At 43.8% G+C, this 26463-nt stretch overlaps 1 protein-coding gene across 1 annotated transcript in view; it reads left to right on the forward strand.

Moving 5' to 3' along the window:
- The window catches only part of GPR182 (G protein-coupled receptor 182), a 42902-nt gene extending 17482 nt beyond the window's left edge, over window positions 1-25420 (forward strand). Inside the window, exon 2 of the mRNA XM_069758528.1 lies at window positions 23898-25420. Within this exon, the coding sequence (XP_069614629.1) occupies window positions 23917-25005 (1089 nt within the window). The 5' untranslated portion in view covers window positions 23898-23916 and the 3' untranslated portion in view covers window positions 25006-25420. The remainder of the gene's footprint in view (window positions 1-23897) is intronic.
- Window positions 25421-26463: the final 1043 nt, after the last annotated feature.

Genomic DNA, 26463 nt, shown 5'->3' on the forward strand with positions numbered 1-26463 from the left:
GGAAGAGACCCCAAGTGCACCATTTTGGAAAAATGGTCTGTGATCACCCAAATAATGGTGCAGCTACGAGACTTGGGTAATCCCACCACAAAATGCATCCCGACCATCTCCCAGGGCATGTTCGCCACCAGCAGGGGGTAAAGCAACCCAGCTGGCCATTGATGTGGAGACTTGTTGGCACAGGAGACACACGCCCGAACATAGTCTGCGACATCACGGGTCATATGTGGCCACCAGTATGTCCTCGCCAGAAGCTCAGATGTTCTTTTGGACCCAAAATGTCCACCCACCCTGGACGAGTGAGCCAAAGAGAGATCCTCTGGATGCAGACTGGATGGTACAAATGTATTGCCTGGAGGCACAGACTCTAGCGAATTCCGAGCCACAGTTCTCAGACTCTCGGTAGGGACAATAAGCCGAGGCTCCTCTTCCCCTTCAGATGATACAATGGAGCGAGAGAGAGCATCGGAACGAATGTTCTCCCCGGAAAGGAAATGGAGGGTGAAATGGAACTGGGAGAAGAACAAAGACCATCTGGCCTGGTGAGAATTTAACCGCTGGGCTGTCTGTAGGTAAACCAAATTCTTGTGGTCTGTGAATACTTGGAAAGGAAAGCTCCCTGCCTCCAAAAGATGTCTCCACTAAGAGAAGGCCAACTTCATTGCTAGCAACTCCCTGTCCCCGATGGAATAATTCCTCTCCACTGGTGTGAAGGTCTTGGAAAAGAAGAAGCAAGGATGCTTCCCACCTTGAGCATCCTTTTGAAAGAGGACTGCTCCAGCACCAACCGCAGAGGCATCCACCTCCATTATAAATGGCTTATCTACATCGGGGTGATGTAGGATGGGAGAGCTAGCAAAATGGGACTTAATAGAAGTGAAGGCCTTGGAGACCTCCTCAGACCACAATTTGGGATTTGCTCCCTTCTTGGTGAGGGCTATCAAGGGAACTACCAAAGTTGAGAAATGAGGAATGAACTGGCAATAATAGTTAATAAACCCCATAAAGCGCTGCACTGCTTAAAGAGAATCGGGTTCTTTACAGTCCATCACAGCCTGAAGTTTGGCAGGATCCATAGCCAATCCTGGGCGGAGATGATATAGCCCAAGAAAGGTAAGGACTCCTGCTCTAACATATATTTCTCCAACTTAGCATAGAGGGAATTAGCTCGTAAGAGGTCGAAGACTTTGCAAACATCTCTCCGGTGGGAGTCAATATCTGGAGAGTAGATGAGGATATCATCCAGATAGACTACAACCGAGGTGGAAAGCATATCCTGGAAGATATCGTTTACAAAGTCTTGGAAAATGGCTGGGGCATTACAGAGCCCAAAGGGCATCACTAGATATTCATAGTGCCCATCCCTGGTGTTAAAAGCCATCTTCCATTCGTCCCCCTTAAGGAGGCGAATCAGGTTGTAAGCACCCCACAGATCTAGTTTAGAAAATACCCTTGCTCCCCGAGGTCTATCAAAGAGATCAGATATCAGGGGCAGGGGATATTTATTCTTTATGGTGATGGCGTTAAGACCCCTGTAGTCTATACATGGATGTAGTTTCCCGTTCTTCTTCTGCACGAAGAAGAACCCAGCCCCTGCAGGTGACACTGACTTCCTAATGAATCCCCTTGCCAAATTTTCCTGGATGTACTGTGACATTTCCTCCGTCTCCGAGAGAGATAACGGATAGACTCGACCCCGGGGAGGCTCAGCACCAGGCAAGCGGTCTAAAGGACAGTCATAGGGACGGTGAGGCGGAAGGGTGTAAGGACTAAGACTGCATACCTGTTTTTGTCTGTTCTTGCCCTTAGTTCTGTTGGATTCTGCCCTTACCCAAGATAGAGTGGCTGGCTTCATGGGGGCCATCTTGTTTCCTGTCTGATACTCCTTGTTTCCTGTCTGCTGCATATATAAAGGAACTCTGCACACTATACCTTGCTTGTGTATCTTGTATCTCACTTGCTGCCAAGCTCAAGGGCTTGCAACCTGCTTGTTCTTCTACTCCTCAAGTAGACTACCCCGCTTGCTTCTGGATCTACGTACCACCGGAAAGACTCTGTTATTCTTCACCTGATTTGCACCCACCTCTGCTAAGGTCTGCCCCTCTGGTAGGAGCCAGCCCAGGCTCTGACCTCTGGATACTGCATTGCTGGACTTGTACTTGCACCCTCGGTCTGTGGCTCTAATATCTGCATATTCCTGAGACTGTTTACTTGCTTATCTGTAAAGCTGCAGTTTGCATCAGTTATCTGAAGTTCATCTTCCTACAATATATATATATCTTGAACTGTGATATACCGTGTTTGTCGTCATTCTGACTCACGTCATCGGTCTCCATAGAACATTAGCATAATCTTATTACAAAGGGTCTCCACAGCCCTTTTGGACAACACATCAGCATAGGGCCAATATTGCTTGGGGAGAGAGGACAGATCTGCGGGTACATTGGTATTAGCAACCTGAACGTATTCCCTCTGACATCTACCCCCACAAGATTCACCCCATCCCAAAATTCTGCCCGTGGACCACTCAATATGGGGAGAGTGGTACCATAGCCAAGGTATCCCTAACACGACCTCATCAATTCCCTCAGGAATGACGAGCAGAGATATAATCTCCTGATGAGATGGCAACATGGACAGAGTGAAAGGGATGGTTTGTAATTCGATTTTCCACTTTGATTTTGAGTATCATTCCAAATCCAGACTTCCATGGAATATTCATTTTGATTTACATTGATTATTTTTATGTTTTAATGTTCTCAATCTCAACACATTCCACTATGAAATGAATAAAGATTTGCAACTGAAATATTTCATTCAGTGATATCTAGGATGTGGTATTTTAGTGTTCCCTTTATTTTTTGAGCAGTGTGTATATATCTACTATATTATTGTCTAAGGGTCACTTCCGCCTTTCTGTCTGTCTGTCTGTAATGGAAATTCCAAGTCGCTGATTGGTCGCGGCAAAACAGCCACGACCAATCAGTGACGGGCACAGTCCGGTGGCAAAATGGCCGCTCATTACTCCCCACAGTCAGTGCCCGCTCCATACTCCCCTCCAGTCAGAGCTCACACAGGGTTAATGACAGCGTTAATGGACCGCGTTATGCCGCGGTGTAACGCACTCCGCTAAGCTGCTATTACCCTGTGTGACCAACTTTTTACTATTGATGCTTCCTATGCAGCATCAATAGTAAAAAGATCTAATGTTAAAAATAATAAAAAAATAAAAAATAGTTATATACTTACCGCCCGTCGGCCCCCTGATCCAGAACATGCCTTTCCCGCTCCTCGCGGGGCTCCGGTGATCGCTCCATGGATTGTGATCTCGCGAGGTGATGACGTAGCGGTCTCACGAGACCGCTACGTCATCATCTCGCGAGACCGCAATGCACTCTTGGGACCAGAGCGCGAGGAGCATCGGTAAATGCTTCGCCTGGATCTGGGGGCCAACGGAAGGTGAGTATATAACTATTTTTTATTTTAATTCTTTTTTTAACAGGGATATGATGCCCACATTGCTATATACTATGTGGGCTGTGCTATATACTACGTAGGCTGTGCAATATACTATGTGGCTGTGCAATATACTACGTGGCTGTGTTATACACTACATGGGCTGTTATATACTACGTGGGCTGTGCTATATACAGTGGGGCAAAAAAGTATTTAGTCAGTCAGCAATAGTGCAAGTTCCACCACTTAAAAAGATGACAGGCGTCTGTAATTTACATCATAGGTAGACCTCAACTATGGGAGACAAACTGAGAAAACAAAATGCAGAAAATCACATTGTCTGTTTTTTTATCATGTTTTTTGCATATTATGGTGGAAAATAAGTATTTGGTCAGAAACAAACAATCAAGATTTCTGACTCTCACAGACCTGTAACTTCTTCTTTAAGAGTCTCCTCTTTCCACCACTCATTACCTGTAGTAATGGCACCTGTTTAAACTTGTTATCAGTATAAAAAGACAGCTGTGCACACCCTCAAACAATCTGACTCCAAACTCCACTATGGTGAAGACCAAAGAGCTGTCAAAGGACACCAGAAACAAAATTGTAGCCCTGCACCAGGCTGGGAAGACTGAATCTGCAATAGCCAACCAGCTTGGAGTGAAGAAATCAACAGTGGGAGCAATAATTAGAAAATGGAAGACATACAAGACCACTGATAATCTCCCTCGATCTGGGGCTCCACGCAAAATCCCACCCCGTGGGGTCAGAATGATCACAAGAACGGTGAGCAAAAATCCCAGAACCACGCGGGGGGACCTAGTGAATGAACTGCAGAGAGCTGGGACCAATGTAACAAGGCCTACCATAAGTAACACACTACGCCACCATGGACTCAGATCCTGCAGTGCCAGACGTGTCCCACTGCTTAAGCCAGTACATGTCCGGGCCCGTCTGAAGTTTGCTAGAGAGCATTTGGATGATCCAGAGGAGTTTTGGATGAATGTCCTATGGTCTGATGAAACCAAACTGGAACTGTTTGGTAGAAACACAACTTGTCGTGTTTGGAGGAAAAAGAATACTGAGTTGCATCCATCAAACACCATACCTACTGTAAAGCATGGTGGTGGAAACATCATGCTTTGGGGCTGTTTCTCTGCAAAGGGGCCAGGACGACTGATCCCGGTACATGAAAGAATGAATGGGGCCATGTATCGTGAGATTTTGAGTGCAAACCTCCTTCCATCAGCAAGGGCATTGAAGATGAAATGTGGCTGGGTCTTTCAACATGACAATGATCCAAAGCACACCGCCAGGGCAACGAAGGAGTGGCTTCGTAAGAAGCATTTCAAGGTCCTGGAGTGGCCTAGCCAGTCTCCAGATCTCAACCCTATAGAAAACCTTTGGAGGGAGTTGAAAGTCCGTGTTGCCAAGCGAAAAGCCAAAAACATCACTGCTCTAGAGGAGATCTGCATGGAGGAATTGGCCAACATACCAACAACAGTGTGTGACAACCTTGTGAAGACTTACAGAAAACGTTTGACCTCTGTCATTGCCAACAAAGGATATATTACAAAGTATTGAGATGAAATTTTGTTTCTGACCAAATACTTATTTTCCACCATAATGTGCAAATAAAATGTTAAAAAAACAGACAATGTGATTTTCTGGATTTTTTTTTCTCAGCTTGTCTCCCATAGTTGAGGTCTACCTATGATGTAAATTACAGATGCCTCTCAACTTTTTAAGTGGTGGAACTTGCACTATTGCTGACTGACTAAATACTTTTTTGCCCCACTGTACTATGTGGGCTGTGCAATATACTACATGGGCTGTGTTATACACTACGTGGACTGTTATATACTATGTGGGCTGTGTTATACACTACATGGGCTGTGTTATATACTGCATGCGTGGGCTGTTATATACTACGTGAGCTGTGTTATATGCTATGTGGGCTGTTATACACTCCATGGGCTGTGCTATATACTCCGTTGCCTGTGTTATATACTACGTGGCTGTGCTATATACTCCGTGGGCTGTGCTATATACTACGTAGGCTGTGCAATATACTATGTGGCTGTGCAATATACTACGTGGCTGTGTTATACACTACATGGGCTGTTATATACTACGTGGGCTGTGCTATATACTATGTGGGCTGTGCAATATACTACATGGGCTGTGTTATACACTACGTGGACTGTTATATACTATGTGGGCTGTGTTATACACTACATGGGCTGTGTTATATACTGCATGTGTGGGCTGTTATATACTACGTGAGCTGTGTTATATGCTATGTGGGCTGTTATACACTCCATGGGCTGTGCTATATACTCCGTTGCCTGTGTTATATACTACGTGGCTGTGCTATATACTCCGTGGGCTGTGCTATATACTATGTGGCTGTGCTATATACTAAGTGGCTGTGCAATATACTATGTGGCTGTGCTATGTACTACGTGGCTGTGCTATTTACTACATTGGCTGTTATATACTACGTGGCTGTGCTATATACTATGTGGCTGGCAACGAACAATCAGTGACAGGCGCAGTCCGGCCGCGAATTGGCGCGGGATTTGAACCAGGCTTCGCTAATTGGTCGAGGTTGGCCGAATCCTGTGTATTCAATGCATTATTCTAAAATCTTTATAAATAAACTACATACATATTCTAGAATACCCGATGCGTTAGAAACGGGCCACCATCTAGTATACAGTATATATATATATTACTATTATTAATATAATTATTTATTATTATAGCGCCATTTATTCCATGGCACTTTACATGTGAGGAGGGGTATACATAATAAAAACAGGTACAATAATCTTGAACAATACAAGTCACAACTGGTACAGGAGGAGAGAGGACCCTGCCCACGAGGGCTCACAATCTACAAGTGATGTGAGGATACAGTAGGTGAGGATAGAGCTGGTCGTGCAGTGGTTTGGTCGATCGGTGGTTACTGCAGGTTTTAGGCTTGCTGGAAGAGGTAGGTTTTCAGGTTCTTTTTGAAGGTTTCGATGGTATGTGAGAGTCTGATATGTTGTAGCAAAAGAGGCGAGAAGCCAGCGCTGCCTATGGTTAAAACGCAATACATAAAGTGCAAATGCACATATTGATTTCTAACTGTATTTTCAAAATGAGACATTTAGCAAACAATTGATCAATTCTTTGAGCTACTCCGCCACTTCACAGCATTCTCATAATGGGGCAGTCCTACTCTACGTTTCTTATATTCGCTGTGCCATAAAGGCCTCCTAAACAAATTAAAAGCAAGACCACATTAAATGCAAGTTGTACCTGGAGCATTACTGAATCACTCCCATGGTGCCAGAGGGGCAAGCGAGGATAAAGGTTGACCAGGTCCAGGCATAGACATTTCAGGTCCAACCTCCACACTGCCCAGCCAGCACCACAGATAAAGGGTGAGACAGGCTGAGACACAGGTGCATAATTAAACAAAGCCTAGGGCAGGGCACGGCTGCTGTATGTGTGCACAGCAGCCTATCAATCACAGAAACACAGAAAGAATGGCGCACGTACCCGGCGCACATGGCAACAGTAGTGGTCAGCCACGTACCAATATCAAAGCAAAAGAGGGGAGAAGCCAGCGCTGCCTATGGTTAAAACGCAATACATAAAGTGCAAATGCACATATTGATTTCTAACTGTATTTTCAAAATGAGACATTTAGCAAACAATTGATCAATTCTTTGAGCTACCCCGCCACTTCACGGCATTCTCATAATGGGGCAGTCCTACTCTATGTTTTTTATATTCGTTGTGCCATAAAGGCCTCCTAAACGAATTAAAAGCAAAACCACATTAAATGCAAGCTATACCTGGAGCATTACTGAATCACTCCCATGGTGCCAGAAAATACAGTTAGAAACCAATATGTGCATTTGCACTTTATGTATTGCGTAGGCAGCGCTGGCTTCTCCCCTCTTTTGCTCTGATATGTTGTGGTAGAGAGTTCCAGAGTAGGGGTGATGCGCAAGAGAAATGTTGTATGCGATTGTGGGAAGAGGAGATAAGAGGGGAATAGAGAAGGAGATCTTGTGAGGATTGGAGGTTGCGTGCAGGAAAGTACCGGGAGACGAGGTCACAGATGTATGGAGGAGACAGGTTGTGGTTGGCTTTGTATGTCATGGTTAGGCTTTTGTACTGGAGTCTCTGGATAATGGGGAGCCAGTGAAGGGATTGACAGAGGGGAGAGGCCGGGGAATAGCGGGGGACAGGTGGATTAGTCAAGCAGCAGAGTTTAGAATAGATTGGAGGGGTGCTAGAGTGTTAGAGGGGAGGCCACAGAGCAGGAGGTTACAGTAGTCGAGGCGGGACATGATGAGGGCATGGACTAGGGTTTTTGCAGATTCTATATATACACACTGCTCAAAAAAATAAAGGAAACTAAAATACCACATTTTAGATATCACTAACCCTTTCACGACATGCGCCGTACTATTACTGCGCATGTCGTGTCTCCCCCTTTGATGTGGGCTCCGGCGGTGAGCCCACATCAAAGTCGCGAAATGTCAGCTGTTTTGTACAGCTGACATGTGCGCGCAATAGCGGCGGGTGAAATCGCGATTCACCCGCCGCTATTAACCTGTTAAATGCCGCTGTCAAATGCAGACCGGCGCTTCCGGCCGGGCGGCCAGAAATGACCTCATCGCTGACCCCCGTCACATGATCGGGGTCGGCGATGCATCAGGATGGTAACCATAGAGGTCCTTGAAACCTCTATGGTTACTAATGCCGGCCTGCTGTGAGCGCCCCCTTATGGTCGGCGCTCACTGTTGTGAATTCTGTGGCAGAGCTCCCTCCTGTGGTCACAAGTGGTACTTCGGCTGATTCTCTCTATGAGCTTCCGTTGGTGGAGGAGAGTGGTACTGCGGCTTCTGAGTTTCCTTCCTCAGGTGATGTGGTGAAGTCGTTAGGTGCTGCTCTATTTAACTCCACCTAGTGCTTTGATCCTGGCCTCCAGTCAATGTTCTAGTATTGGACCTGTTTCCTCCTGGATCGTTCCTGTGGCCTGCTGCTCTGCATAGCTAATTTCCGCTTTTGTTATTTTGTTTGCTGTTTTTTCTGTCCAGCTTGCTTATTTGTTTTTTCTTGCTTGCTGGAAGCTCTGGGACGCAGAGGGTGTACCTCCGTGCCGTTAGTTCGGTACGGAGGGTCTTTTTGCCCCCTTTGCGTGGTTGTTTGTAGGGTTTTGTGTTGACCACAAAGTTACCTTTCCTATCCTCGCTCTGTTCAGAAAGTCGGGCCTCACTTTGCTAAATCTATTTCATCTCTACGTTTGTCTTTTCATCTTAACTCACAGTCATTATATGTGGGGGATGCCTTTTCCTTTGGGGTATTTCTCTGAGGCAAGGTAGGCTTATTTTCTATCTTCAGGCTAGCTAGTTTCTCAGGCTGTGCCGAGTTGCATAGGGAGCGTTAGGCGCAATCCACGGCTGCCTCTAGTGTGGTTGGAGAGGATTAGGGATTGCGGTCAGCAGAGTTCCCACGTCTCAGAGCTCGTTCTATGTTTTTGGGTTATTGTCAGGTCACTGTTTGTGCTGTGACTTCTATGTCCATTGTGGTACTGAATTACCTCATCATAACAGCTCACAGCACACCTGCATTTCTGCTACATAGCAGCAAACATCAGATCGCTGCTATGTAGCAGAGCCGATCAAGTGGTGCCAGCTTCTAGCTTCCCATGGAGGCTATTTAAGCATGGCAAAAGTAAAAAAAAATGTTTTTAAAAATATGAAAAAAATAAAAAAAAAGTGAAAGTTTAAATCACCCCCCTTTTGCCCCATCCAAAATAAAACAATAAAAAAATCAAATCTACACATATTTGGTATTGCTGCGTTCAGAATCACCCGATCTATCAAAAAAAAAAAGCATTAACCTGATCGCTAAACAGAGTAGCGAGAAATTTGAAACGCCAGAATTATGGTTTTTTGGTCGCCGCGACATTGCATTAAAATGCAATAACGGGCGATCAAAAGAATGTATCTGCACAAATGTGGTATCATTAAAAACGTCAGCTCAGCTTGCAAAAAATAAGCTCTCACACGACCCCAGATCACGAAAAATGGAGACGCTACGGGTAAAATGGCACATTTTTTTAGCAAAGTTTTGAATTTTTTTTCACCACTTAGATAAAAAATAACCTAGACATGTTTGGTGTCTATGAACTCGTAATGACCTGGAGAATCATAATATCAGGTCAGTTTTAGTTTTGCAATTTCACCACACTTGGAATTTTTTTCCCATTTTCTAGTGAAAGACATAGTAAAACCAATGATGACGTTCAAAAGTACAACTCGTCCCGCAAAAAACAAGCCCTCACATGGCCATATTGACGGAAAAATAAAAAAGTTATCACTCTGGGAAGGAGGGAAGCGAAAAACGAAAACACAAAAACGAAAAAAGGGCCACGGCATGAAGGGGCTAAATGAAATATTTCAGTTGCAAATCTTTATTCATTACATAGTGTAATGTGTAGAGAACAATAAAACATAAAAATGATCAGTGTAAATCAAAATGAATATCCCATGGAGGTCTGGATTTGGAATGATACTCAAAATCAAAGTGGAAAATCAAATTACAGGTTGATCCAACTTCAGTGAAAATGCCTCAAGACAAGGAAATGATGTTTAGTTTTGTGTGTGTGTTGCCTCCATGTGCCTGTATATTCTCCCTAAAATGCCTGGGCATGCTCCTGATGAGGCGGTGGATGGTCTCCTGAGGGATCTCCTCCCAGATCTGGACTAAAGCATCCGCCAACTCCTGGGCAGTCTGTGGTGCAACGTGATGTTGGTGGATGGTGCGAGACATGATGTCCCAGATGTGTTCAATCGGATTCAGGTCTGGGGAACGGGCGGGCCAGTCCATAGCTTCAATGCCTTCATCTTGCAGGAACTGCTGACACACTCCAGTAATGAGGTCTGACATTGTCCTGCATTAGGAGGAACCCAGGGCCAACCGCACCAGAATATGGTCTCACAAAGGGTCTGAGGATCTTATCTCGGTACCTAAAGGCAGTCACGCTACCTCTGGCAAGCACATGGAGGGCTGTGCAGCCCTCCAAAGAAATGCCACCCCACACGATTACTGACCCACTGCTAAACCGGTCATGCTGAATGATGTTGCAGGCAGCAGATCGCTCTCCATAGTGTCTCCAGGCTCTGTTACATCTGTCAGATGTGCTCAGTGTGAACCTGATTTCATCTGTGAAGAGCACAGTGCGCCAGTGGCTTTTTTGCAAATTTTGGTGTTCTGTGGCAAATGCCAATCGTCCTGCACGATGTTGGGCTATGAGCACAACCCCCATCTGTGGACGTCGGGCACTAAGACCATCCTCATAGAGTCAGTTTCTAACCTTTTGTGCAGACACATGCACATTTGTGGCCTGCTGGAGGTCATTTTGCAGGGCTCTGGCAGTGCTCCACCTGTTCTTCCTTGCACAAAGGCTGAGGTAGTGGTCATGCTGCTGGGTTGTTGCCCTCCTACGGCCCCTCCACGTCTCCTGGTGTACTGGCCTGTCTCCTGGTAGCACCTCCAGCCTCTGGACGCTACGCTGACAGGCACAGCAGACCTTCTTACAACAGCTTGCATTCATTTGCCATCCTGGATGAGCTGCACTACCTGAGCCACTTGTGTGGGTTGTAGAGTCCATCTCATGCTACCACGAATGTGAAATCACGACCAACATTCAAAAGTGACCAAAACATCAGCCAGTAAGAATTGGTACTGAGATATGGTCTGTGATCCCCACCTGCAAAACCACTCCTTTATAGAGTGCGTCTTGATAATTGCCAATAATTTCCATCTGTTATCTACTCCATTTGCACATCATGTGAAATTGATTGTCAAACAGTGTTGCTTCCTACGTGGACAGTTTGATCTCATAGAAGTTTGATTTACTTGGAGTTATATTCTGTTGTTTAAGTGTTCCCTTTATTTTTTGAGCAGTATATATATATATATATATATATATACTAGAAGGTGGCCCGATTCTAACGCATTGGGTATTGTAGAATATGCATGTCCACGTAGTATATTGCCCAGCCCACGTAGTATATTGACCAGCGACGTAGTATATTGCCCAGCCACATAGTATATTGCCCAGACACGTAGTATATTGCCCAGACACGTAGTATATTGCCCAGTGACGTAGTATATTGCCCAGCCACGTAGTATATTGCACAGCCCACGTAGTATATTGCCCAGTGACGTAGTATATTGCCCAGCCACGTAGTATATTGCCCAGTCACATAGTATATTGCACAGCCCACGTAGTATATTGCCCAGCCACATAGTATATTGCCCAGCCACGTAGTATATTGCCCAGTGACGTAGTATATTGCCCAGTGATGTAAAATATTAGTCAGCCACGTAGTATATTGCCCAGACACATAGTATATTGCCCAGCCACATAGTATATTGCCCAGCCACATAGTATATTGCCCAGTTATGTAGTATATTGCCGAGCTACGTAGTATACTGCACAGCCCACGTAGTATATTGCCCACTGACGTAATATATTGGCCAGCCACGTAGTGTGTTGCCCAGTTACGTAGTATATTGCCTAATGATGTAGTATATTGCGCAGCCACGTAGTATATTGCCCAGCCACATAGTATATTGCCTAGTTACGTAGTATATTGCGCAGCCACATAGTATATTGCCCTGTGACGTAGTATATTGCCCAGTGACGTAGTATACAGCACAGAGCCACATAGTATACTGCCCAGCCACGTAGTATATTGCACAGCGAAGTAGTATACAGCACAGAGCCACGTAGTATATTGGCCAGTCACGTAGTATATTGCCCAGCTACGTAGTATATTGCCCAGCCAGGTTTGTCACAGGTGAAAAAATAAAATATAAACATATACTCACCTTTCCGAGGGAGCCCTTGTAGTCCACGGCAGGTAGCGGTCCCAGGGTTGGTATTAGCGCAGGACCTGTGATGACGTCGCGGTCACATGACCGTGATGTCATGGCAGGTCTTTGTAGCGTGCGCAGGGCCTCTGATGACGTCGCGGTCACATGACCGTGACGTCATGGCAGGTCCTAGGCGCGCAGGGCCTGTGATGACGTCACGGTCACATGATCGTGACGTCATGGCAGGCCCTTCTGCCACCGGAACCTGCAACGGAAGATGGCGGCCGGCGCGAGCTGCAACGGAGGGTGAGTACAGCAGGTTTTTTTTTTAATTAATATTATTTTTAACATTACATTGTTTACTATTGATGCCGCGTAGGCAGCGTCAATAGTAACAAGTTGGGGATACACAGGGTTAATAGCGGCAGTAACGGAGTGCGTTACCAGCGGCATAACGCGGTCCGTTACCGCCGGCATTAACCCTGTGTTAGCGGTGACCGGAGGGGAGTATGCAGGCGACAGGCACTGACTGCGGGGAGTAAGGAGCGCCAATTTTCTTCCGGACTGTGCCCGTCGCTGATTGGTCAAGGCAGCCATGACAGGCAGCTGGCGAGACCAATCAGCGAATGAATAACCATGACAGAAGGACAGACAGACAGGCAGACGGAAGTGACCCTTAGACAATTATATGTAGATATATTTAAACCAGCTATTGAACCCATTCTATGCATAGATGGTGAGCATTTTTACTCGTACATTTACGTGGCTATTTTTTTTAAGACACTATATGTGCAAATTCACATATTCAGTGTCTTCAATAAAATGGCGCTGGAGATCGCAGTATACGCACGCTTTGACTCCAACACCATTTTATTGAAGTATTGTGCTACAAAATTAAAGAGAACCTGTCAAAAGAAATAACACTAATAACCTGCAAATATGCGGTTAATAAGCAGGTAAACAGCGTCATGATGCTGCCCGGCGCCTGCACGCAGTCGAATGCAGTGGGGAGAAAATTTACTTTATTCTTCCCACCATCAGTCATGGGGCAGAGGAGGTCATTGCTCTGAGAATACAAAGCTGTGGCAGTAATCGCGACCCCGGCCCTGACTGACAATGGTTGTACATTGAGGTCGGCTGGCAGTTTGGGATGGAGGCTCAGTCACAGCGGTGGCCGCTCTGTATTCTTAGAGCATTGATTGAATCTGCGGCGTCCCCACCCCTATGACTTAAAGCTAAATGGTGAGAATAAAGTTCATCTTGTCCCTGCTACATTCAGGTGTGTGAAGGCGCTGTGCTGCATAATAATGCTGATAATCTGCAGATTTACCACATATCTACAGATTAACAATGCTATTTCCGGGGACAAGTTCCCTTTAACATAACACAAAAATGTACCAATAAAAATGCTCCACATGTGGGTGTAGAACAGGTTCAATAGCTACTCCTGGTATAAGCTCCCCCATCCTTGTATATGCTCCCTCAGCATTGTCCCTTTTCCTATTATATGCTCCCGCATCCTGGTCCTCATCTACAGTTAGGGCCAGAAATATTTGGACAGTGACACAATTTTCGCGAGTTGGGCTCTGCATGCCACCACATTGGATTTGAAATGAAACCTCTACAACAGAATTCAAGTGCAGATTGTAACGTTTAATTTGAAGGGTTGAACAAAAATATCTGATAGAAAATGTAGGAATTGTACACATTTCTTTACAAACACTCCACATTTTAGGAGGTCAAAAGTAATTGGACAAATAAACATAACCCAAACAAAATATTTTTATTTTCAATATTTTGTTGCAAATCCTTTGGAGGCAATCACTGCCTTAAGTCTGGAACCCATGGACATCACCAAACGCTGGGTTTCCTCCTTCTTAATGCTTTGCCAGGCCTTTACAGCCGCAGCCTTCAGGTCTTGCTTGTTTGTGGGTCTTTCCGTCTTAAGTCTGGATTGGAGCAAGTGAAATGCATGCTCAATTGGGTTTAGATCTGGAGATTGACTTGGCCATTGCAGAATGTTCCACTTTTTGGCACTCATGAACTCCTGGGTAGCTTTGGCTGTATGCTTGGGGTCATTGTCCATCTGTACTATGAAGCGCCGTCCAATCAACTTTGCAGCATTTGGCTGAATCTGGGCTGAAAGTATATCCCGGTACACTTCAGAATTCATCCGGCTACTCTTGTCTGCTCTTATGTCATCAATAAACACAAGTGACCCAGTGCCATTGAAAGCCATGCATGCCCATGCCATCACGCTGCCTCCACCATGTTTTACAGAGGATGTGGTGTGCCTTGGATCATGTGCCGTTCCCTTTCTTCTCCAAACTTTTTTCTTCCCATCATTCTGGTACACGTTGATCTTTGTCTCATCTGTCCATAGAATACTTTTCCAGAACTGAGCTGGCTTCTTGAGGTGTTTTTCTACAAATTTAACTCTGGCCTGTCTATTTTTGGTATTGATGAATGGTTTGCATCTAGATGTGAACCCTTTGTATTTACTGTCACGGAGTCTTCTCTTTACTGTTGACTTAGAGACAGATACACCTACTTCACTGAGAGTGTTCTGGACTTCAGTTGATGTTGTGAACGGGTTCTTCTTCACCAAATTAAGTATGCGGCGATCATCCACCACTGTTGTCATCCGTGGACGCCCAGGCCTTTTTGATTTCCCAAGCTCACCAGTCAATTCCTTTTTTCTCAGAATGTACCCAACTGTTGATTTTGCTACTCCAAGCATGTCTGCTATCTCTCTGATGGATTTTTTCTTTTTTTTCAGCCTCAGGATGTTCTGCTTCACCTCAATTGAGAGTTCCTTTGACCGCATGTTGTCTGCTCACAGCAACAGCTTCCAAATGCAAAACCACACACCTGGAATCCACCCCTGACCTTTTAACTACTTCATTGATTACAGGTTAACGAGGGAGACGCCTTCAGAGTTAATTGCAGCCCTTAGAGTCCATTGTCCAATTACTTTTGATCCCTTGAAAAAGAGGACGCTATGCATTACAGAGCTATGATTCCTAAACCCTTTCTCCGATTTGGATGTGGAAACTATCATATTGCAGCTGAGAGTGTGCACTTTCAGCCCATATTATATATATAATTGTATTTCTGAACATGTTTTTGTAAACAGCTAAAATAACAAAACTTGTGTCACTGTCCAAATATTTCTGGCCCTAACTGTATTATATGCTCCCCCCGCCTTGCCTCCTATCCTATTGTATGTGTCTCCATCTTGGTATATGCTTCCGCATCCTGGTCCCCCATACTATTATATGCTCCCCCATCTTGGTATATGTTCCCCCATCCTGGTATACAGCTCTGGCAAAAATTAAGAGACCACCACATCAAAACCCTTTAATGGGCAGCCCAATCTTCAGACCTGAACCCCATTGAAAACCTCTGGAATGTAATCAAGATGAAGATTGATAGTCACAAGCCATCAAACAAAGAAGAACTGCTTACGTTTTTGCGCCAGAAGCAGTGTGAAAGACTGGAGGAAAGCATGCCAAGACGCATGAAAGCTGTGATTAAAAATCATTGTTATTCCACAAAATATTGATTTCTGAACTCTTCAGGAGTTAAAGCATTAGTATTGTTGTTTCTAAATGATTATTAACTTGTTTTTTTGCATTATTTGAGGTCTGAAAGCACTGGGGTTTTTTAAATTTTGACCATTTCTCCTTTTCAGAAAAAATACAAAATGTATTGCTTGGAAATTCGGAGACATGTTGTCAGAAGTTTATAGAATAAAAGAACAATTTTTACATTTTCTCAAAAATATACCTATAAAGAGAAAAATGAGACAAACTGAACATTTGGCAGTGGTCTCTTAATTTTTTGCCAGAGCTGTATGTTCCTCCATCCTGGTATATGCTTTCCCCATCCTTGTTAATGTTCCCCAGCCTGGTATATGCTTCCCCATCAAGGTATTTTCTCCCACAGCATGGATCCCCATCCTATTATATGCTCCCCCAGCATGGTATATGCCCCCCGACCTGGTCCCCATCCTATTATATGCCCTCCATTCTGTCAGCGCTGCTGTTGACTATTGCATACATAGAAAAAAAACACTCCTACTCACCTTTCCTCTGTTCCCTTGCAGTATGTCATCTGTTAAATATTTAAATAAAATGGTGCATAACGCGGTATCAGCTGCATTTTATTGAAGACACTGTATGGCAACACACTTGTCCTCCTGCTTCTTCCACTGTAGACAGCTGACTCCAGCGCCACACTCATCCTCATGGTGCTGGAGATAGGCTTTGACTCTGGTGCCACACTCCTCCTTCAGCCTCGTCCTGCTTACGGTCACGTCGAGGCACTAGACCGCTGGTGCAGGTGCATTCTATACTGGCTTTGGACAGAAGGATGCATGCAGAGTTAAATTATATAATATATATATATATATATATATATATATATACTGTGTGTATATATATTTATATCTAATATATAAAGCTGATGTGTGTGTGTATGTATGTGTGTGTGTGTGTGTGTGTGTCCGGGATTGGCATCTGCACCGTCGCAGCTACAGCCACAAAATTTTGCACAGTCACATGTCTGGACCCCGAGAGCATCATAGGCATGTTGTGAGGCAAAATTTTAACCCCGTGCATTCCAATTCACCAAACAATTTTGCCCCAATCTACATAATGGGGAAAAAGTGAAAGGAAAAGTGTTGGAGGCAAATTAACAGCTGCCAGATATGAACAAGGGGGACTTAAAGAGTGAGAGCGATGGCACCAAAGAGTATATACCGTACAGTTGCTAAGGTGGGGCCCCGACATGGGATACTCACCACACACGAGGATATGAACACACACACAAAATGCGCCACACACTACCACGTGCTTGAACACATATACCACCCTCAGCACACATACAACAACCTCGCCATATAAAAGTCGAAACACAAAAGTCGCCACTCAAAACTCGCCACGCGCAAAACTCACCTCATGGAAAACTTGCCACACGCAAAACTTGCACACGCGGAAAAATTGCCACATGCACAAAAGTTGCAACACATGCAAAAGTTGCCTCACACAAAACTTGCACATACTCAAAATGCACCACACAAAACTCGCCATGCACAAAACTCGCCAAGCGCAACACTTGCTGCGCACAATTTGCTACACTAACCTGTCACATGCAACTCGACACACAAAAAGTTGCTACACGCATGTTGCCACACAAAACTTATCTCACAAAAGTCACTACATGCATGTAGCCACATGCAACTCAACACACACAACGTGACACATGAAACTCGACCTAAAACACACACAAGTATGGTATTATCCTTAAAAAAAAAATAATCTGATTAATAAGCAGACAAACTGCAAGAGCAACAACTGTACCATATAGGAAATACGGAGCTGTCAGTCACATGACCTGTCTATTATGTGTATGTGTGAGCTAATATATACTGCCAGGGGGGAGGGCTTCCTGTTGGCTGGGGATTTATGAGGCTGCCAATTTAGCTTACTAATACTGAGGTACAAATACTGACCAAATAACGCGTGAACGCGGTCTAATACAGGAGGAGATGACATACATGTCACGCTCACACCCAGACTGGTTGGCGCGGGCATGCGGCCCCACTGGACCACAGACCAAACTTCCCTGGAAGGGGCGTAACTAAGTAGCTTCCTAGGTGTTCACTGGAGCCTCAGATGGTGAGGTCAGACTTGTGCAATAGGAAGCTACCAGGTACCACTCCAGGGTGGTGTCTGGCTGTGGCTGCTGATCCCACCGGGGAACGGAGCATAGACAGGCAAGCGGGCACGGCTGGCACTCTGGTAGGCAGGCAGGTACGGCTGGCTCTTTGGCAGGACAGGCGGACAAGGCTGGTACACTGGAAGAACCGGTAGGAACCAGTCTGCAGACAGGTATGTAAAACAGGTAAGAACCTGTTCAGACAGGAGGACTTAAGAAAACATAGAGGAAGACCGCAAGAGCGGATGCAGAGCGAAAGCACAGGAGCTAGAGCCAATAACAGAGATGACAGAGGCAGAGCCAAAAGCTGGAGGCGGAGCTAAGTGCTGGAGGCGGAGCCAAGTGCAGAATCGCAGGAGGCTGAGCCAAGAGCAGGAAAAGTAGAACCACAAAGAGCGGAGCCAGGTAGAACCGCAAGGAGCGGAGCCACAGAGCTAAGCCACAGAGTGCAGAGCAAGGTCAGAGTGCAGAGCAAAGTTACTGAGAGTAGAGCTAGAGCTAAGCCACAGAGTACAGAGCTGAGTGCAGAGTAAGACACAGAGTGCAGAGCAAGGTAACAGAATACAGAGCAAGGAGCAAAGCAAGGTCGCAGAGAGCGGACCCGAACGCGGAGCAAAGCAAGACACAGAGAACACACAGGAGGGAAAGGAAATCAAGACAGGGATATAAACGAACACAGGAACAGGACTAGACTAAGACAGAGCCAGGAACGAGACAAGGCACAGAGACATGGACACAAGCCAGGGTACGACGCCCCTCTGGGTGGCGGACATAGGCCAGGGTATGAAGCCCCGCTGGGTGGCTACACAAGGACATAGGCCAGGGTACAAAGCCCCACTGGGTGGCTACACAGGACACAGACCAGGGTACAATCCCCCCCTTGGTGGCGGAACACAAGAGTCACAGAGACATGGCCTGGCACTTCAGCAGCTAAGAACTGACTGAAGGAGTAAGTTGCACAGGCCCCCACCAATGGGTGGGGATGTCTTAAATACAGGAAGCCTCGTGGTAATTGGCCAGGGACACCTTAGCAAGGTGCACACAGTCTCTATAAGAAACAGGTGTTGCTGGCGCCACCCCCCTATGCACACAGACAGAGCATGAACAGAGCAAACAGCAGACATGAGGCGCACAGCATGGAGCTGGCAGCAGAGAGAAGTCACCACAAGGCCCAGAGAAGTAAGTGAGTTTGAGTGTAATGCAGGTGGGGGATGGGAGGCCATGCAGTGATGCCAGCAGGGTTGTTACAATACAGATATATACTATATGCAGGGGAGATGACACAGATATATACTATATACAGGAGAGATGACACACAGGTATATACTATATACAGGGGAGATGACACACAGGCATATACTATATACAGGAGGAGATGACTTACAGGTATATACTATATACAGGAGGAGATGACACACGTATATACTAGATACAGGAGATGACATACAGGTATATACTATATAAAAGAGGAGATGACACATAGGTATATAGAGGAGGAGATGACATACAGCAGGTATATACTATATACAGGGGAGATGACATATAGGTATATACTATATACAAGAGATGACATACAAGTATATACTATATATAGGAGGAGATGACATACAGGTATATACTATATACAGGGGAGATGACACACAGGCATATACTATATACAGGAGGAGATGACTTACAGGTATATACTATATACAGGAGGAGATGACACATAGGTATATAGAGGAGGAGATTACATACAGCAGGTATATACTATATACAGGGGAGATGACATATAGGTATATACTATATACAGGAGATAACATACAGGTATGTGCTATATATAGGAGGAGATGACACAGGTATATAGTATATACAGAAGAGATGACATACAGGTATATACAATATACAGGAGGAGATGACATACAGCAGGTATATACTATACACAGGGGAGGTGACATACAGGTATATACTATATACAGGAGATGACATATAGATATATACTATATATAGGAGGAGATGACATACAGTTATATAGTATATACAGAAGAGATGACACAGGTATATACTATATACAGGAGGAGATGACACATAGGTATATACAATATATAGGAGGAGATGACATACAGCAGGTATATGCTATTTACAGGGGAGATGACATACAGGTGTATACTATATATAAGGGAGATGACAAACATGTATATACTGAGGGGAAAATGAGAGGAGTGAGGTGAAAATGAGGGGTGTGAGGTGAAAATGAAAAGGTGTGAGTGCAAAATGAGAGGAGTGAGGGAAAATAGTGGAGTGATCGGAAAATGACAAATGTGAGGTCGAAATTACAAGTGTTAGGGGGGAATGAGAGGAGTGAGGGGGAAAATGAGAGGTGTAAGGGAGAAAATGAGAGATGTGAGGGGGAAAATGAGAGGCGTGATGGGAAAATAAGAGAAGTGAGGTGCTATAACTAACCACAGATATTATGCCCAGGCAATGCCGGGCTCTTCAGCTAGTATATATATATATATATATATATGTGTGTGTGTGTGTGTGTGTGTGTGTGTGTGTGTGTACAGACATTGTGTTCCAAAATTATTATGCAAATTGGATTTATGTGTCATATTTAATTGTTTTGTTTTTCACATAAACTTGTGGATGGTATTGTGTCTCAGGGCTCACTGGATCACTGAAATCAATCTTAAACACGTGATAATTAGTTTTCCAGGTGATTCTAATTAAAGGAAAACTACTTAAAATTGATGTTCCACATTATTAAGCAGGCCACAGTTTTCAAGTAACATGGGAAAGAAAAATGATCTCTCTGCTGCCGAAAAGCATCAAATAGTGTAATGCCTTGGTCAAGGAATGAAAACATTATATATTTCCCGAGTGGTCATCGTACTGTTAAGAAATTTGTGGCTGATTCTGAGCACAGACATGTTCGTGCTGATAAAGCCAGAATGAGGAAGGTTTCTGCCAGGCAAGTTCATCGGATTAAGACAGCAGCTGCTAAAAAGCCATTACAAACCAGCAAACAGATATTTGAAGCTGCTGGTGCCTCTGGAGTCCCTCGAACCTCAAGGTGTAGGATCCTTCAAAGGCTTGCTGTGGTTCATAAACCTACTATTCGGCCACCCCTAAACAGTGTTCACAAGCAAAAACGGTTGCAGTGGGCCCAGACCTACATAAAGACTAATTTTCAAACAGTCTTGTTTACTGATGAGTGCCGAGCAACCCTGGATGGTCCAGATGGAAGGAGTAGTGGATGGTTGGTGGATGGCCACCATGTCCAAACAAGGCTGCGACGTCATGAAGGAGGTGGAGGAGTCATGTTTTGGGCCGGAATCATGGGGAAACAGCTGGTCGTGCCTTTTAAGGTTCCTGAAGGTGTGAAAATGACCTCTGCAAAGTATACAGAGTTTCTGACTGACAACTTTCTTCCATGGTATAAAAAGCAGAAACGTGACTTCAGGAGCAAAATCATCTTCATGCTTGACAATGCACCATCTCATGCTGTAAAGAATACCTCTGAGTCATTGGCTGCTATGGGAATAAAAGGAGATAAACTCATGGTGTAGCCACCATCTTCCCCTGACCTCAACCTTATAGAGAACCTTTGAAGTATCATCAAGCAAAAGATCTATGAGGGTGGGAGGCAGTTCACATCAAAACAGCAGCTCTGGGAAGCCATTCTGATGTCATACAAAGAAATACAAGAAACTCTCCAAAAACTCACAAGTTCAATGGATGCAAGAATTGTGAAGGTGATATCAAAGAAGGGTTCCTAGGTTAACATGTAACTTGGCCTGTTAGAATGTTTTGGCGTTAAATAGCTTTTCTGTTCAGTGAATGTGACCTCCTAATGCTGCAAATTCAACAAATGAGCATTTTCATTTCTTTAAAACATAACAAATGTATAGAAATTCTACTGTGCCTAATAATTTGGAACAGTGTATTTTAAGTTTTTATTCATTTTGGAGATTATACTGTTATCATTGGGAGGTTTCTTCAATAAAATTCGATGTATACTCTAACGGGTGATGACTTTTATCAGACTGACTGTCATTTTCCCTGACCATTTAGGAAAAGCCGAGAAAAATAATATTTGCATAATAATTTGGAACATGGTTTATATATACCGTTCATACACACACATTTACAAATAAATACACACAATTCCACATACATACTATATACATATGACTTCATACTGTAAAACTCCTATTGGCCACCATGTATAGTTTATATTAACTACCAAAAGCAGTGGAAATAATTATTGGATTTGTTGTTTATTTGCAGTAAAATAATTTTCTTTCAATATTTTACAAAGTTAAATCAGATTGTTAGGGATGAGCGAGCACTAAAATGATTGGATGCTCGTTGCTTGAACCGAGCAATTCCTAATACTCGAATACTCGTTTCAAGTAGCTAGTATAATGGGAATCAATGGGAAAGCCAAGCTTTTTTCCTGCATACCCTACAAAGAGGTCCAGCAGTAGTGAAAATGTTCAAATGGATGTGAACAGTGCTGAATGGAAGGAGAACAGCATGGGGGAGACCCCTGGAAGCATCTCTGACTTCCAGATCACTGCTGAGATCAATGGTGTCACACTTTTACTTCACTTTAAGGAATGACAATAAAACATTCCAAACCAATGAGAAATTTCATTGTACAGGAAAAAAAATGTTAAAGCAAACCTGTCACCGGGTTTGGCCAATATGAGTTACGGCCACTACTTTTCAGGGCTGACATACAGCATTCTATAATGCTGTAGATAAGCCCCTGATCTGACCTGACAGATAAGAAAAATAACTTTTATTATACTCACCTGCAGGGCGATCTGGTCCAACGGGTGTCGCAGGACCTGGTCCGTTGCCTTCCATCTTCTTGCAATGTCGCCCTCCTGCTTGCTTCATAGCTCCCCGGCATCGCGCCCCGGGTAGATGGGAATGACCTCCCATTCAGGACAGCGCAGCTGGGCGCGGGATGCGCCACTGATTCCTAACTAGGACGCAGGACTTTACAGGCCATTCCTATATGCTACGGCCCTCTTTAACCAGGATCCATCTACCCGGGACACAGAAGCCTTCACTGGCCTTACAATAAGGTTATGCTTTAAATGGATCGTTTTCTTACCCTCTATTACTGCCACTCTTATGTATGTGTATCAAAGGATTAAAGTAACCCCATGAATAAGACCCGGGAGGGTCGAAACGTCGGGTCTCTATCTACAAATATCAACGTGGCAACTTTTTTTGTTCTTCTGAATAAACTTGGCATATACCTTTTTGCATCATACCAGTATTGAGTGTGCAGTACATTACTAATAGGGCAGCATAATGGCTCAATGATAAGCACAGTTGCCTTGCAGCGCTGGTTTCCTGAGGTCTTAACCAACAAAGGGTAACAACAGAATGGAATTTGTATATTCTCCTCATTTCAAATCCATGCAGATATGTTAATTGGAAGAAATAAGTAAAAAGATTTGCAGGAGCTTAGTACGCAGTTGGAACCAGACCAGGTCAGTGCAAACTTCCTTACCTAGTACTTGGATGCAGAGACCTGGTAATCACCAGATGCCCATGATGCTGGCATTAAAGTGCCAGTCACAGGAGTTTGCATTGACATGGAGTACCTTCAAATCTTTTTGCTCAACTCTCTTAATTAGTTTCATGAAAAAAAACTATGCCCCAAGTATGTGTGTCTACGGAAGTTAGATTGTGCAGATGTTTCTACTATACAATCAACAGGAAATAAGTAAAGTTCACTGAGCTTTAGAAGGAAATGATTAGGGATCATTTTAAATTAGTTTAACTTTCAGGACAAATTGCTAAACAATTTTGTTTTCTTTTAGGCTATTGCCTTTGCTTCCAATGGCTGAAGAAAATATTCACAACTTTACAGAGCTTCTACATTTTCTTAATTCCTCATTTTCTCTGTGTGCGGTTGACTTGGATGAAGGTGTAAAGAAGATCTTCCTCTTCATTCTCTACCTCGTTACGTTTGTTCTCGGATTGGCTGGAAATCTGCTAGTGGTATGGGTCAACTGGCAATCAAGAAGAAGAAAAAGCTCTATTAATCTCTACATCCTCAACATGGCAGTGGCTGACCTTGGAGTGGTCTTCTCCTTACCTTTTTGGATGTTAGAGGCAATGTTGGATTACACGTGGCTGTGGGGCAAATTCCTCTGCAAATTTACCCATTACTTCTATTTTGCAAACATGTTCAGTAGCATTTACTTCCTTACCGCTCTGAGTGTGGACCGTTACTTGACTTTAACTTCTTCCTCGGTTTTCTGGCAGCAAAACCAGCAAAAAATCCGTAAAGCTCTTTGCATTGGCATCTGGGTAATATCCGCCATATTACCTATACCAGAAGTCATCCATATGCAATTGGTGGATATCATAGACCCCGAGTGTATGTTTATGGCCCCATTTGAGACTTATGATGAGTGGGCACTGGCTGTTACCCTAATGACAATTATTCTTGGATTCCTGCTACCTTTCTTCATAATCCTTATCTTCAACGTGATGACCGCCTGTCACATTAGGAAATCTAGAAGACCGGAAAGCAATAGACACTGTCGGCTTATCTATGCCTATATATTGACGTTCTTACTCAGCTGGCTTCCATACCATTCTACTCAGATTACTCTAGTTCTCCATGGAAGCCACATCTATCTGAACTGCCATGCAACCGCCGTTCTTTATTTCCTCTATGATGTCATTGACTGTATTTCACTGTTTCACTGCATGGCTAATCCGATTCTTTACAATGTTTTTAGTAAGGATTTCAGAGGCAGATTTATTAGTGCAGTAGTTAAGTACATTCCTAAGGAAAAACAAGGTAATGGCAACCATGCTGAACAATCTACGTCTACCACAGATCATTCTGTTGTAATAACTGCCGAACCTGCAGTTTTGACAAATGTAATCAATGTCTCAGAAGAGAAAGTCATGTAGTCTTAAGCTTCGCCCAAGTAATAAATGTATAGCTTCTAACAGCCAGTTCTTTAGTATACCATATACATTTCTGTTAAGAGGTTCTTTGCCTGTGTAATCCAAAATCATCTGTCCAATCTGTTTTTTGACAAATGATTGCCATATAATACAGGCTGGTGATGTTCTGCTGGAACCATGTGAGGGGTCCCAGGTAGGTGCCCCATCTTTTACATAACGTTCATATTCCAAAGCACGGCATGTGGAAAATGGACGACGAGATGAAATGTATTCCAATCAAACTGTGAAAAATAATAACTCAACACCTATGTGTTATATATAACCTACAACATAATTTCCGTGGACAAAACGGAATTTTTCCCCTTTGGCCAATAACATTACACCAAAAAGAAGGAACTTGGATCTCTATAAAAGATATCCTGCTATATTATCAAACCATGTACTTATCAGTATATGAATTAGAGACCACAATAAAGAATTAGGGGATTTTTCAGTGAAAAAATACATAACTTGTATTATACATATTTACTAGAGCAGTACAATCACAACAAAAAGGCATTCATGTGTATGAAACAGCTCATCTGGTATACTATATTATACCGGTAAATAAGTCAAATTTTGATAGTTAGCATGTTGGCTGAACATGCTGAACAGCCAACATGCTATCAAAACTTATTTACCGGTATAATATAGTATACCAGATTCTATTTTTCTTCATCCTATATAACAATGTGCAATAGTGCCTACTGAGTCACGTCTGTTTTTCTTATTCCCATTACCACATATTCCAACCTATACGGTACTGGTGGCTTTGAGCTGTTTCATACACATGAATGCCTTTTTGTTGTGATTGTACTGTTCTAGTAAATATGTATAATAAAAGTTACGTATTTTTTCACTGAAAAAAATCCCCTAATTCTTTATTGTGGTCTCTAATTCATATACTGATAAGTACATGGTTTGATAATATAGCAGGATATCTTTTTTATAGAGATCCAAGTTCCTTCTTTTTGGTGTAAACCTGTGTGTTATATGTTTGAAGATCTTTCACTTGTCAGAAATTTGTGACCTTTTTTTTACCCATTGGAAATGTTGATTTCCACCTGCATCTGGCATTCTTTATTTCTTATTCTTGAACCTCCATTTCTGAGAAATGTCTCCCTTTCCTTTATATAAGTCTAGCGTCTTAGGGTACCGTCACACTATACGATTTACCAACGATCACGACCAGCGATACGACCTGGCCGTGATCATTGGTAAGTCGTTGTGTGGTCGCTGGAGAGCTGTCACACAGACAGCTCTCCAGCGACCAACGATGCCGAGGTCCCCGGGTAACCAGGGTAAACATCGGGTTACTAAGCGCAGGGCCGCGCTTAGTAACCCGATGTTTACCCTGGTTACCAGCATAAAAAAAACAAACACTACATACTTACATTCCAGTGTCTGTCCCTTGCCGTCTGC

The sequence above is a fragment of the Ranitomeya imitator genome, chromosome 3 (assembly GCF_032444005.1).
Source record: "Ranitomeya imitator isolate aRanImi1 chromosome 3, aRanImi1.pri, whole genome shotgun sequence".
NCBI classification, from domain to species: domain Eukaryota; kingdom Metazoa; phylum Chordata; class Amphibia; order Anura; family Dendrobatidae; genus Ranitomeya; species Ranitomeya imitator.